The sequence below is a fragment of the Triticum urartu genome, chromosome 2, assembly GCF_003073215.2.
Source record: "Triticum urartu cultivar G1812 chromosome 2, Tu2.1, whole genome shotgun sequence".
Taxonomy (NCBI): domain Eukaryota; kingdom Viridiplantae; phylum Streptophyta; class Magnoliopsida; order Poales; family Poaceae; genus Triticum; species Triticum urartu.
The window spans coordinates 749,921,084-749,934,455 of record NC_053023.1 but is presented as its reverse complement, the minus strand read 5'-3'; the positions used below and the strand labels follow the sequence as shown (position 1 = coordinate 749,934,455).

Below are 13,372 nucleotides of genomic sequence, written 5' to 3'. Positions count from 1 at the left end.
TTCGCTCCGCTTGCGAGCTGTAATACTTTTATGACTTTGTGCTACTTCATGTTTTTTTAATAAGCTGATTACATGCATCATTATGATGTAGAGGCCGGGGATACGCCTCCATTTCAAAAAAAAAAAAAAAATCGCCCACGATTGCCATTCTGCCGGCGTGGGAGAGCCAATTCGGCTAGCTTCCAGCGGCAAGGTTTTCTTGGCAGTTGAGGGCTAGATTGCTTTCAGATAGCAAATGGCAAACCTTGCCGAGCTAGGGTAGAGCTGCCCCTTGCCTTACATCCAAACGCACCCTGAGTTGTTTATTAAAATTTCCCAGCAATGACATCCTGAAACTAACATTTTAGAGTAAAAAATACTTGCATGTGAAGGTGCGTGTGTTATTTGTGCTGTAATGACCCCCTAATTCCTGACTGGACAAATAATTTCATGCTGGAATTTGCTAGTATGGCTTAACATGACTGATTTGCTACGTGTATTTTAGACTGAATGAGGGTTGATGTGCATCTAAAACTTCATCTCCTATTTATATGTAGCAGCGTCAGTCATGTGTGTTGTAGGCAGAAATTGCTTAGAATCAAATCCATGCGCTGTTCCGAATTAACGAACATATTTTTAGGGCCAGACAACGAACAGAAGGGTAAGAATTGGAAGAAAATGGACCAGCTCGTTCGTAAGAATTGGAAGAAAATGGACCAGCTCGTTAAAACTGAGACCACCAGCATGAGACTCAGTAATCCTACTAAGCATGCTACTGTCGTGCTACTGTTTCGACTAGCTACTGATTCAAACTTATCTTACTTACAAAATCGGAGACCACGACTTAACAAATTAATTAGCTATTGGTTCCGACTTACCAAATCAATAACATGAGCTCTTAAACCTTTTCTCCATTAAATCACCCCGCTTCGACCTGCACATTAGAAATGTTTAGTAATAAGTTATCAGATGAAAGTGGGAAACTAATATCATATCTGAATAAAAATACTAAGCCTAAGCTAAGCTCAAAAATCAAGATAAAAGCCTAAGCACTACGACTCCACACACCTTCAGTAACCGTCGAGTACATGATCATGCTTGTCCATGACAAGGCGAGACCAAGCAATAACTATCTCCAATGTGGAGCCGTCAACTGAGCATCTACAACTATCTGTCTGAGACTGCTGGATAGGAAATTCGATGTGATATTTTCGAACAATACTGAGTCCGGACTTTGAGTATGCTCCTGTGACAACTCGAAGTGTGCCCTGCAACGCCACTGACACAACATTTCTTGACAAAGAAAGATAGCCATCTGATCCAGCACGCATCCTTTTAGCGCGGCAGTCAAGCAAGACGACTTCTTCCGCGCATCCCTCAGTTGCATCAGCAGGAGAAAACAAGCAAGAAACGTTACATCCATACTTAAAAGGTCACTTCCCTTCAACCACACGAACACCTACTATTGTGGCCTGGATTGCTGCGGCAACTCGCCCAAGTCTTATCTTTGCTGTACAACAGGAGTTGCGGATCTGCATGGTGTCACACCGCTTGATAGCGCGGTAACTTTGGTTGGCAGTGAACGATGCTGTATGTTCAAACTGTGCTCCATACTTCAATTTCAGGTCAATTTGAAACAAAACAGGTTCGCCAGCCACAATTGCACGAGACGGGCCAATCAACTGCAAGAAAGGTTCCTGCAAGCATCAGGTTCATCAACGTCAGTCACCCACATCAGGCAAAATAACAGTTCAGTTTAACTAGACATAGTCTAATAGAGATTACATGGCCATAATTTGGCCAGAAACTAAAAGAAATAGTTCCCAAACAGATTCTACTAATCTCTACTACTATAATACACTGGTTATGAATTTGTATTTACAACCGGCACCTACTGCTTCCACACCCAAAGAAACAGCAGGTCAATATCCAGATTTTACAACCTTTGCATACCTCTAGCGTCCGTCTGTCACACAACCACCCAATCAGGCGGCCAATGTCAGCCGGATTCACTCAGCCTTTGCTGCATTGCTTGTGCGATATACAGAAATGAACATAACATGACAGGGAAGAAACATATATTCAACCATGATCTGGGCGTTTCACAAGGCAAGTAGTTCTTCTACCTAGCAGACTAACATCTAGCCAGTCAACTAGCAGTCTCAGAAATCCAAAACCACAGAACCAGTCTAAAACAGAACATAATCTACTTTTGCAAAGTCAAATATGTTGCTGCCATTTGAGGGTCCAGTGTTCCAGATCCAACCGACCGTGCAGTAACATTAACCTACCTGCAAATTCAGAGTCTGCAATTCAAGAAACATGTTCCAGAAAACCATATTCCCAGGATTAAACTGAAAACAGACCCAAGGCTATATATACAAATTGCGATGAAACAACTGGCTTCAGCTCACACACTGCCTCAAGATAGCAACATCAAACCAAAGCATCCATCCATCCACCAGAACTCAGTTACAATACGAGTAAAAAATAAGGTTATGCTTTACATTATCACCAACATCCGCGCAAGCCAGAAATCAAAACTAGTAAACTAGTTCAATACCCCAAGTATCAAGAGTGGAATAACTTAACAGCAGTGACATGAAAAATACTAGTTGTATGTCTAAAAAGAAACTAGTATAGCAACACAGCCAGGCTCCAAATGTAGTATAGCAACATGCATAACCAGGCTCTATGTGTAAGAAAATGAGAAATTCTAGTTGTACATAGACAAAAAGGTAGCATTCAAGTTGTCCACTCCATTTAAAGTAAAACGAGAAGATAGACATTATACATACCTCTTTCTAAATTCTTTGGCAGTTTGCACTTGGCCGTCGGAAGAGAATGTTGAGGTTGTGGTCAAAATCGTCTCGTGCAGCGACCACGCCGTAGACATCAAGTGGCCAACTCAGATTACGGTTAAGATTAACGAGCCTGATTGAATAGATCTGCAAGGCAGGGCCTGCCACGGACGAGAATGGGAAGATTCCAGGCGTGCAAGCCGTGAATTGCATAGGACTCAATGTCGCTGCAGCACAAAATCAAGAGATTGAGGACTGTTAGAAATTGAGCTACTGCTAAAGTTGGCAGATTGAAATCTATGCATATATAAGAAGAGTTGTATTTTACGGCGACATAGAAGAAGGGCATTGCATTTCATTGACCGAGGCACGATTAATTAATTAGAGAGAGGAAATCTAAGATAGCTATATAGCAGTATTTTTGGCTTACTTATGTCGTCAAAGGCACCATGTGTTCTCGTCGAGCATCCCCACGTAGCATCCCAGCCGGCACGGTCCAAACAATCTCCATGACCCTTGGCAGCAGCAGATTTGTGCCTTTTGATAAGCTCCGAGATGCCCACAAGCGCATTGAATATGAGACGCAGCTTCTCAATCTTGTCCGAAGATATGGGGATTCTGAATTTTTGTAGAATGGGTACGAAAGAGTTGAAGCGGTAGAGCAACTGCTGCGTCTCGATGAGCAGGAAATCCATTACATCCTCAGCCTCACAACCTAGGTATGGCAGATTCACCTTCCTCTTGAGTAGATTATCATCGAGGGACAGATTAGACCTGATGATGTGCTCTTGACCAGAGCCATTGCCCCGGGAGGTGACCTCTGTCCTGAGCTGGACGTCCGAACGGGCTAATGGGCTTGGCTCGGAGCTCGCTCCAGCTCGGCCCGACTCAGCTCGGCCCGAGAGCTAAATAGGCCGAGCCGAGCCACGTGAAATGGGCCCGTTGGCCGACCGAGCCGAGCCTGTTTTGGCCCGGTCCAGCTCGGTGGCTCGTCCGAAGCCGAAGCCCAGGACGCGACGCAATCACGCAGCCCAGCAGAGGAGCGCAACCAGCCCAACCCAGCGAGTCGCGTCGTCTCCACTGTCTCCTCCCGCTAGGGTTCGCCGCCGCCGCCGCCGCCGTCCCACGCTTCTCGCCAAGCTATTTCCTGCATGCCACCACGACGCATCCTGCCACCGGTGTCGGCACGCACGAGCGCATCCAGCGGCCGCAGCGCACGCACGCATCACCAGCCTGTTGATTGATTCTTGGACACAAGTACAAAACTTGAAGCACGTTGATTGAATCCTGGAGTTGGCTGGATGTACACGTACGAGAGGAAGCAAGATCAACTGCTACGGAGGCTAGCCACCTGCGTTCGACGCACCAGACGCCCGACCTCGCCACGCCGGCACGTCTCCGTCGTGCTCCCCTCAACGCCGTCAAGCCAACCTCGCCTGAGGCGCCCGTACGCCCACGCACCCAGCCTCCAGAGGCAAAACGAGCTGCTCGGGCTGGACCGAGCCATAGGCAAGACGAGCCGAGCCTCCAGATGCGGGCTCGTTCAACTAGCGAGCCGAGCCGAGCATGGCTCGTTCATGGCGAGCCAAATCCAGGCTCGGACCGAACTCGGCTCGGCTCGGCTCGTGTCCAGCCCTAGTCCTGAGGAACGAGATCTCCCTCTTAAGCACCTCAAGAAAGAGCAACAACCAAGTCATTGGCCATCTGACACATCTCCTTGCCACTGGCGTCTTTCTCCGTCCCCTTGCTGAGTCCCGACTCCATGCTTATGAGGGGCGAATCTGTGCCCATCTCATTGCCGGAATCGGAATCAATCTCCCTCCCCGACTGCCTCATGACGGTGAGGAGTGCTTGCTCCTTGGTCCAGAGTATCTCCTGCTGAGTCGAGAGTATCCTTTGCGTCGCCGGGCACCTCTTGTTGAGTTGGTACCGAACCTTCCTGAGTCTCTGGTGCTCCTTGCTGAGTTTGCCCACCATCTCCTGCTCTTTGCCGGACTCGATCTCGGTCGTCCCCTTGCTGGAATCCCTCTCCATCATCTCCTTCCTGAGTCTCCACTCCATCCTTATGAGGGATGGGTGCACCCCCGAACTGCCCATCTCATCGCCGGAACCGGAATCGGAATCGGAATCGGTATCGGAACCGGAAGCCCTCTGAATCTCCATCCCGGACTTGCTCATGTTGGTGCGGAGTGCGTACTCCTCCATCCAGAGTTTATCCAGCTGATCCAAGAATATCCTCTGCGTCGTCGGGTCCGTGGAGGATTCACAACTCTTGATGAGTTGGTCCCGAAGCTTCCTGATCCTCTCCTGCTCTTTCCTGATCAGCTCCCCTTCCATCTCCGTCCCCTGGCCGGACTTGCTCTCCGTCTTCTTGCTGAGTTCCCCCTCCATCTACTGCCGGAATCCCTCTCCGCCGCCTCCGGCCGTGGATCCCTCGTTGGGGAGGGTATATAGGGGGGCGAAGGATCTCTGGTTGGGGGGTGGGGTGGGGTGTTGAGAAGAGAAGAGATGGCTTCACCGCCGCCGCTCGCCGGTCGGTGGCAATTTTACGTACACCGTGGGGTCTCACGCTCAGCCAGAAACCGGCCCACTGGATCGCTTTTTATATCTTACTAGTAATAACTGAGAACGACTCTTAATCGAGTTCAACTCCAAGCCGGACGCGTCCTTGTGGTTACCTAATTCCAACAGCTCCTCGTCTTCTTGTTGAGTTTGTACCGAACCTTCTTGAGTTCCCCTCCATCTCCATCCACTGCCGAATCTCCGTCCTCTTTCCGGACTCGCGCTCCGTCTCCTTCCTTGAGTTTCTAAAACCACATTTAAATTAATCCTTTGTTTTTTTCGTTAGCCATCATTTTTTTTGGAGAAATATTCATAGGTTAATTGGTGCTCATGTATTGTCTTTTGCTAATTCACAGTCCATTTGAGTTTTTTCATAGGGTTTAGTCTATTCCTTAAACTCCAATTGAGGTATGGTCTGGTTCACCTGCTGATTATTCACAATTGAGAGTTTTTGGTTTCACTGTTTATGCTCATGTCGATAATGGAATGTTGGAGCCTAAGGTTGTTAAGTGCATCTTTCTTGGTTATAAGTCTGGTGTTAAATGTTTTAAATTGTGGAATCCTGACACCCAGCAAGTTGTTATAAGCAGAAACGTTATCTTTAATGCATCTGCTATGTTACATGATGTTTCATCTACTAATGTTCCTATTGAGAGTGTACAGCAGGCTACTATTCAGCATCCTACTGTTCACGTGGAGCATATTATTGATTCAGGTGATACATCTTATAAGGAAAATGTTGATGCACATGATGAACCCATCGTTGATGATGAACATGTCACTCCCACTCCAAATCATCCTATTTTTCCACCCAGTTGGAAGCTTGCACATGACAGAGTTAGGCGAGGTACTAATAAATCTGAAAGGTTAATTGAAAAGTGCAATATTGTTTCTTTTGCTTTATATGTTGCAGAAGAAATTGAAGGTAATGCTGAGCCTTTTTCATATTCCGAGGCTATTATTTTTGGTGATAGTAATATGTGGATAACCGCTATGCATGATGAGATAGAATCACTTGAAAAGAATGGCACTTGGGATTTAGTAAAATTACCTAGAGAGAAGAAACATATTCGTTGCAAGTGGGTTTTCAAGCGGAAAGAAGGTGTTTCTCCTAATGATGAGACAAAATATAAAGCAATGTTAGTTGCTAAAGGTTATAGTCAAATTCCAGGTACTGACTATAATGAAGTCTTTTCTCCTGTTGTGAAGCATAGCTCTATTCGCACTTTACTCAGTATTGTTGCCATGCATGATCTTGAGCTTGAACAATTGGATGTTAAAACTGCATTCTTACATGCAGAATTAGAAGAGGATATTTATATGTAACAACCTGAAGGTTTTGTTATTGTTGGAAAAGAAAAGGCTTGTCTATAAGTTAAAGAAATCCCCTACATAGTGGTACAGGAGATTTGACACTTTTATGCTCTCTCAAGGTTTCAAATGGTCTAATCATGATAGTTGTGTCTATTTGAAAACCGTCAATGGATCAACTATTTATTTTATCCTTTATGTTGATGCTATGCTTATTGCTGCAAAGAGTATGTTAGATATTAATGAACTAAAGAAGCAATTGAGTGATGAATTTGAGATGAAGGATTTGTGTGCAGCAAAGAAAATACTTGGCATGGAAATATCCAGAGATAGACCGTCTGGAAAAGTATATCTAAGTCAGAAGGGGTATAATGATAAAGTTCTTTGTCATTTTAATATGCATAATGTCAAGTTGGTGGGTATTCCGTTAGCTGCACACTTCAAGTTATCATCAGCTTTATGTCCTAAGTAAGATGCAGATATTGAGTACATGTCTAGAGTTCCCTATTAAGTGCAGTTGGTTCACTTATGCATGCCATGGTTTTTTCTCGTCCGGATTTGTCTTATGCATTGAGTGTTGTCAGTTGATACATGGCTAATCCTAGAAAAGTGTTAGGGAACGTAGCATGCAATTTCAAAATTTTCTTACGCTCACGCATGATCTATCTAGGAGATGCATAGCAACGAGAGGGGGAGAGTGTGTCTATGTACCCTCGTAGACCGAAAGCGGAAGCGTTAGACAACGCGGTTAATGTAGTTGGACTCCTTCTAGCTCTGATCACGATCCAACCGATCTAGTACCGAACGGACAGCACCTTCGAGTTTAGCACACGTGCGGCTCGATGACGTCTCCTCCTTCTTGATCCAGCAAGAGGGAGAGGAGAAGTAGATGGGATGACAACCAACATGACGGCATGGTGGTGATGGTGGTGGTGGAGCACCGACAGCGCTTCGCTAAGCATCGCCGGGACGAGGTGTTCGAACTACAGAGTAATGGGAGAGAGAGGGGCCTCAAGGGCTTTGTGTGTACTCTTGGGGCGCCCCCTCCCTTCTATATATAGGTGGGGGCGTGGCAACAGCCCCTCCAAAGTCCAAGGCGCAGCCGGGGGGGGGGGGGGACTTGGAATCCAAGTCCAATCGTATTCCTACTAGGACTCCATCCTTTTTTCCTTTCCCTAGCCCACATGGGCTTTTCAGGACTTGGTGCGCCTAGCCCAATAAGGCTAGGGCACCTCCCCGCAGCCCATGCTAGCCCTTGGGTCGCGGTGAACCCACTTGTGGACTTCCGAACCCCTCCGGAATCTGCCGGAACCTTCTAGAAGCTTCCTGGTACAATACCGAAAAAACTGTACCTTTTTCCGGAACCCAAAATATGACTTCCTATATATAAATATTTACCTCTCGACCATTCCGAGACTCATCGTGACGTCCGGGATCTCATCCAGGACTCCGAGCAACATTTGGTTACTACTCATCAAATATCCCAATACTACTCTAGCGTCAACAAACGTTAAGCGTTCGGGAATCATGTAGTCATGACTGAGACACCTCTTTGGTCAATAACCAATAGCTTTACCTAGATGCCCAAATTGATTCCTACATATTCCATGAAGATCTTTATCGGTTGAACCTTTATGACAACATACGTAGTTCCCTTTGTCTGTCGGTATGTTACTTGCCCGAGATTCGATCGTCGATATCTTCATACCTAGTACAATCTCGTTACCGGCAAGTATCTTTACTCGTTCTGTAATACATCAGCTCGTTGACTAACTCCTTAGTCATTTGCTTGCAAGCTTATGATGTGTATTACCGAGAGGGCCCTGAGATACCTCTCCGATACTCGGAGTGACAAATCCTAATCTCGATCTATGCCAACTCAACAAATAACTTTGGAGATACCTGTAGAGCATCTTTATGATCACCCAGTTACGTTGTGGCGTTTGATAGCACACAAGGTATTCCTCCGGTATCCGGGAGTTTCATAATCTCATAGTCGAAGGAATATGTATTTGACATGATGAAAGCAATAGCAATAAACTGAACGATCATTATGCTAAGCTAACGGATGGGTCTTGTCCATCACATCATTCTCCTAATGGTGTGATCCCGTTATCAAATGACAACACATGTCTATGGTTTGAAAACTTAACCATCTTTGATTAACGAGCTAGTCTAGTAGAGGCTTACTAGGGACACGGTGTTTTGTCTATGTATCCACACATGTATCAAATTTCCGGTTAATACAATTCTAGCATGAATAATAAACATTTATCATGATATAAGGAAATTTAAAATAACAACTTTATTATTGCCTCTAGGGCATATTTTTCTTCGAAAATAGCATTGGAAAGCAGTTCAGTAGATTTTCCGATACCTGCGAGGTGCTTCTAATGCTTATTTATAGTTTGGAAAAACTGGAGATGGACTTGTTGGTTTTGTCGAGCTCTAGTTTCTGGTTGGGCTGGCTCAATGGCTTTATACGAATTAGTAGTTTTTGATCCCTCTGCTCCTGTTCTGGATCCAATGTGGGGAAAAGGTATTTTCGTAATTCCCTTCATGACTCGTTTAGGAATAACGGATTCGTGCGGTGGTTGGAGTATTTCAGGAGGAACTGTAACAAATCCAGGTATTTGGAGTTATGAAGGTGTGGCAGGTACGCATATTGTGTTTTCTGGCCTGTGTTTCTTGGCAGCGATCTGGCATTGGGTATATATATTGGGACCTAGAAATATTCTCTTGCTGGTTATTTTGATAAGATAAGTTCACTCACAGGTTATGTTTTCACCATTGGTGGTTGTGCTATGAGTTGGGGAGCAACTTTGCGGTCTAGGGTGGCTTGTTCCACTACTGATGCCGAGTATATGGCTATTTCTGAGGCATGCAAAGAAGCTATATGGTTGAGACGTTTATGCACTGATCTTTGTGGAGATTATTCTTTCCCTATCATATATTCTCACAGCCAAAGTGTTATATATCGTACAAAGAATCCAATGTAGCAAGAGAGAACAAAGCACATTGATGTCAGATATCGCTATATTCGAGATGTTGTTGTTGAAGGTGATTTGAAGATATACAAGATAAGTACTCATGATAATCATGCTGATATGATGACAAAGCCAGTTCCTACCAATAAGTTCAAGCTTTGCTCATGCTTAGTTGGTATTTCTCACTAGTCCTATGGACTTTGACGCACAAGGTGTTTATGCTGATTTGGATGGAGTTATTTACTTTCTTCGAATACTAGAGGGAATTTGGCTCAAGGTGGAGATTGTTAAATTGTGATCCAAATTCTAATACCGTGTTGGACTAGACGTAGTACAACCGGTGCGGGTTTTGTGTTGGTACCGATGGGTACGAGTACAACTCATTTACTTGTCCTACAAAGACTCTTATGTGTTGCCCCTAATATGTACCCCACGAAGTCGCACCTGAAGACGGCATGTCGTCTCGTGCTTGTAATACTCTTCCTCATAGTGATTGCGCCTTCGTGCATCCGTGGTTTTCTCCGGCAATGGTTTCCATGTAAAAAATCTATGTCTCTTGTGTCTCGTTTATTATCATTTTATCTAACAGTGGCTGCTCAAGCAGACACACCGTACGTTAGCTTGCAAGCACGCACATGACACTCACGACGGCATTAACCGGTTAGCTTGGGCCTCGTGCACAGCCTGCCTGCCGCTGATGGAAGCAACTCATCCATGCGCGGCTTGGGGTCGAGGCCATGACGCCCGGAGAGCAAGTGTGGCTCTATTGTCGTCAAAGAAGTTGCTAATTGGATCTGTCTAGTGGATGGATCTTTAACACTACTAGGAAAAAGGCTACTAGCAGCACGGGTACCTGCGCTACTAGTATCGCGCTACAGCTAATAGTTAGTAGTAGCATGGGTAAAACCCACGCTACTACTAACCACGCTGCTGCTATTACAAACACGCGCTACTACTAGTGAAGTAGTAGTAGCGTGCCTATAATACCAGCGCTACTAGTATCCTAAATACTAGTAGGGCACTTTTTCCCAATGCTACTAGTAAAAAATTAGGAATTAAAAAAATAAAAATAGATGAAGTATTCATGAATGGAGATCAGAGACACGTCCAGTGCAAAATAAATTTCATAGAACCATCTTAACACTTGCAGTGTTCATGGATGCAACATTCAACATCTCAACTCGAAGAGATCACGAGGACGCACACAACCACCATCAAAAGGTTGGTACCTTCCCTAGCGTTTCACCACCAACCTAACCAGACCACTTCTCTAGATGTATGTACAAAGCGTCGAGGTCCTCCACCTTGAGGAACTCCGGACGGTGGTGTCGTCCTCCACCTCGGTGACCTCCGGACGGTGGCATCGAGGTCCTCCACCCCGGGGACCTCCTGCGTCGTAATCACCTGGACGATGATCTGTATGACGCGGTTGCGGGGCTTCACGGTGAAGCCTGCCTCCGAGTAGTTGAAGAGCACGACTCCCATCTGTTGGGGAACGTAGTAATTTCATAAATTTTCCTACGCACACGCAAGATCATGGTCATGCATAGCAACGAGAGGGGAGAGTATGATCTACGTACCCTTGTAGATCGACAACGGAAGCGTTGACACAACGTAGAGGAAGTAGTCGTACGTCTTCCCGATCCGACCGATCCAAGCACCGTTACTCCGGCACCTCTGAGTTCTTAGCACACGTACAGCTCGATGACGATCCCCGGGCTCCGATCCAGCAAAGCGTTGGGGAAGAGTTCCGTCAGCACGACGGCGTGGTGACGATCTTGATGTTCTAACGTCGCAGGGCTTCGCCTAAGCACTGCTTCAATATGACCGAGGTGGAATATGGTGGAAGGGGGCACCGCACACGGCTAAGGAACGATCACGAAGATCAACTTGTGTGTCCTAGGGTGCCCCCCTGCCTCCATATATAAAGGAGCCAAGGGGAGGGGTGCGGCCGGCCAGGAGGTGGGCGCAGGAGGAGTCCTACTCCTACCGGGAGTAGGACTCCCCCCCAATCCTAGTTGGAATAGGATTCCTTGAGGGGGGAAGAGAGAGAGGGGGCCGGCCACCTCTCCTTGTCCTAATAGGACTAGGGGAGGGGGGAGGCATGTGGCCCACCTTGGGCTGCCCCTTTCTCCTTTCCACTAAAGCCCACTAAGGCCCATATAGCTCCCGGGGGGTTCCGGTAACCAGGCTTCCAATATATCAATTTTTATGTCTCGACCATTTCGAGACTCCTCGTCATGTCCATGATCACATCCGGGACTCCGAACAACCTTCGGTACATCAAAATGCATAAATTCATAATAACTGTCATCGTAACGTTAAGCGTGCGGACCCTACGGTTCGAGAACAATGTAGACATGACTGAGACAAATGTCCGGTCAATAACCAATAGCGGGACCTGGATGCCCATATTGGCTCCTACATATTCTACGAAGATCTTTATCGGTCAGACCGCATAACAACATACGTTGTTCCCTTTGTCATCGGTATGTTACTTGCCCGAGATTCGATCGTCGGTATCCAATACCTAGTTCAATCTCGTTACCGGCAAGTCTCTTTACTCGTTCCGTAATACATCATCTCACAACTAACATATTAGTTGTAATGCTTGCAAGGCTTATGTGATGTGCATTACCGAGAGGGCCCAGAGATAGCTCTCCGACAATCGGAGTGATAAATCCTAATCTCGAAATACGCCAACCCAACATCTACCTTTGGAGACACCTGTAATGCTCCTTTATAATCACCCATTTACGTTGTGACGTTTGGTAGCACCCAAAGTGTTCCTCCGGCAAACGGGAGTTGCATAATCTCATAGTCATAGGAACATGTACAAGTCATGAAGAAAGCAATAGCGACATACTAAACGATCGGGTGCTAAGCTAATGGAATGGTCATGTCAATCAGATCATTCAACTAATGATGTGATCTCGTTAATCAAATAACAACTCTTTTGTCCATGGTTAGGAAACATAACCATCTTTGATTAACGAGCTAGTCAAGTAGAGGCATACTAGTGACACTCTGTTTGTCTATGTATTCACACATGTATTATGTTTTCGGTTAATACAATTCTAGCATGAATAATAAACATTTATCATGATATAAGGAAATAAATAATAACTTTATTATTGCCTCTAGGGCATATTTCCTTCAGTCTCCCACTTGCACTAGAGTCAATAATCTAGATCACATCACCATGTGATTAACATCGATAGTTCACATCATCATGTGATTAACACCCATAGTTCACATCGTCATGTGACCAACACCCAAAGGGCTTACTAGATTCGGTAATCTAGTTCACATCGCTATGTGATTAACACCCAAAGAGTACTAAGGTGTGATCATGTTTTGCTTGTGAGAGAATCTTAGTCAACGGTCTTTCACATTCAGATCCGTTATGTATTTTGCAATTTTCTATGTCTACAATGCTCTGCATGGAGCTACTCTAGCTAATTGCTCCCACTTTCAATATGTATCTAGATCGAGATTTAGAGTCATCCAGATCCGTGTCAAAACTTGCATCGACGTAACTTTTTATGACAAACCTTTTTGTCACCTCCATAATCGAGAAATATTTCCTTATTCTACTAAGGATAATTTTGACCGCTGTCCAGTGATCTACTCCTAGATCACTATTGTACTCCCTTGCCAAATCAGTGCAGGGTATACAATAGATCTGGTATACAGCATGACATACTTTGTAGAACCTATGGCCAAGGCATA

At 45.4% G+C, this 13,372-nt stretch overlaps 1 protein-coding gene across 1 annotated transcript; it reads right to left on the bottom strand.

Moving 5' to 3' along the window:
• Positions 1-2,782: 2,782 nt before the first annotated feature.
• Positions 2,783-3,604, bottom strand: LOC125534639. The gene is made up of 2 exons (XM_048697808.1): positions 3,211-3,604; positions 2,783-3,007 (listed from the first exon to the last, which is right to left on the bottom strand). The coding sequence occupies exons 1-2, from the start codon at positions 3,473-3,475 to the stop codon at positions 2,784-2,786; spliced, it is 489 nt and encodes a 162-aa protein (XP_048553765.1). The 5' UTR covers positions 3,476-3,604; the 3' UTR covers position 2,783.
• Positions 3,605-13,372: the final 9,768 nt, after the last annotated feature.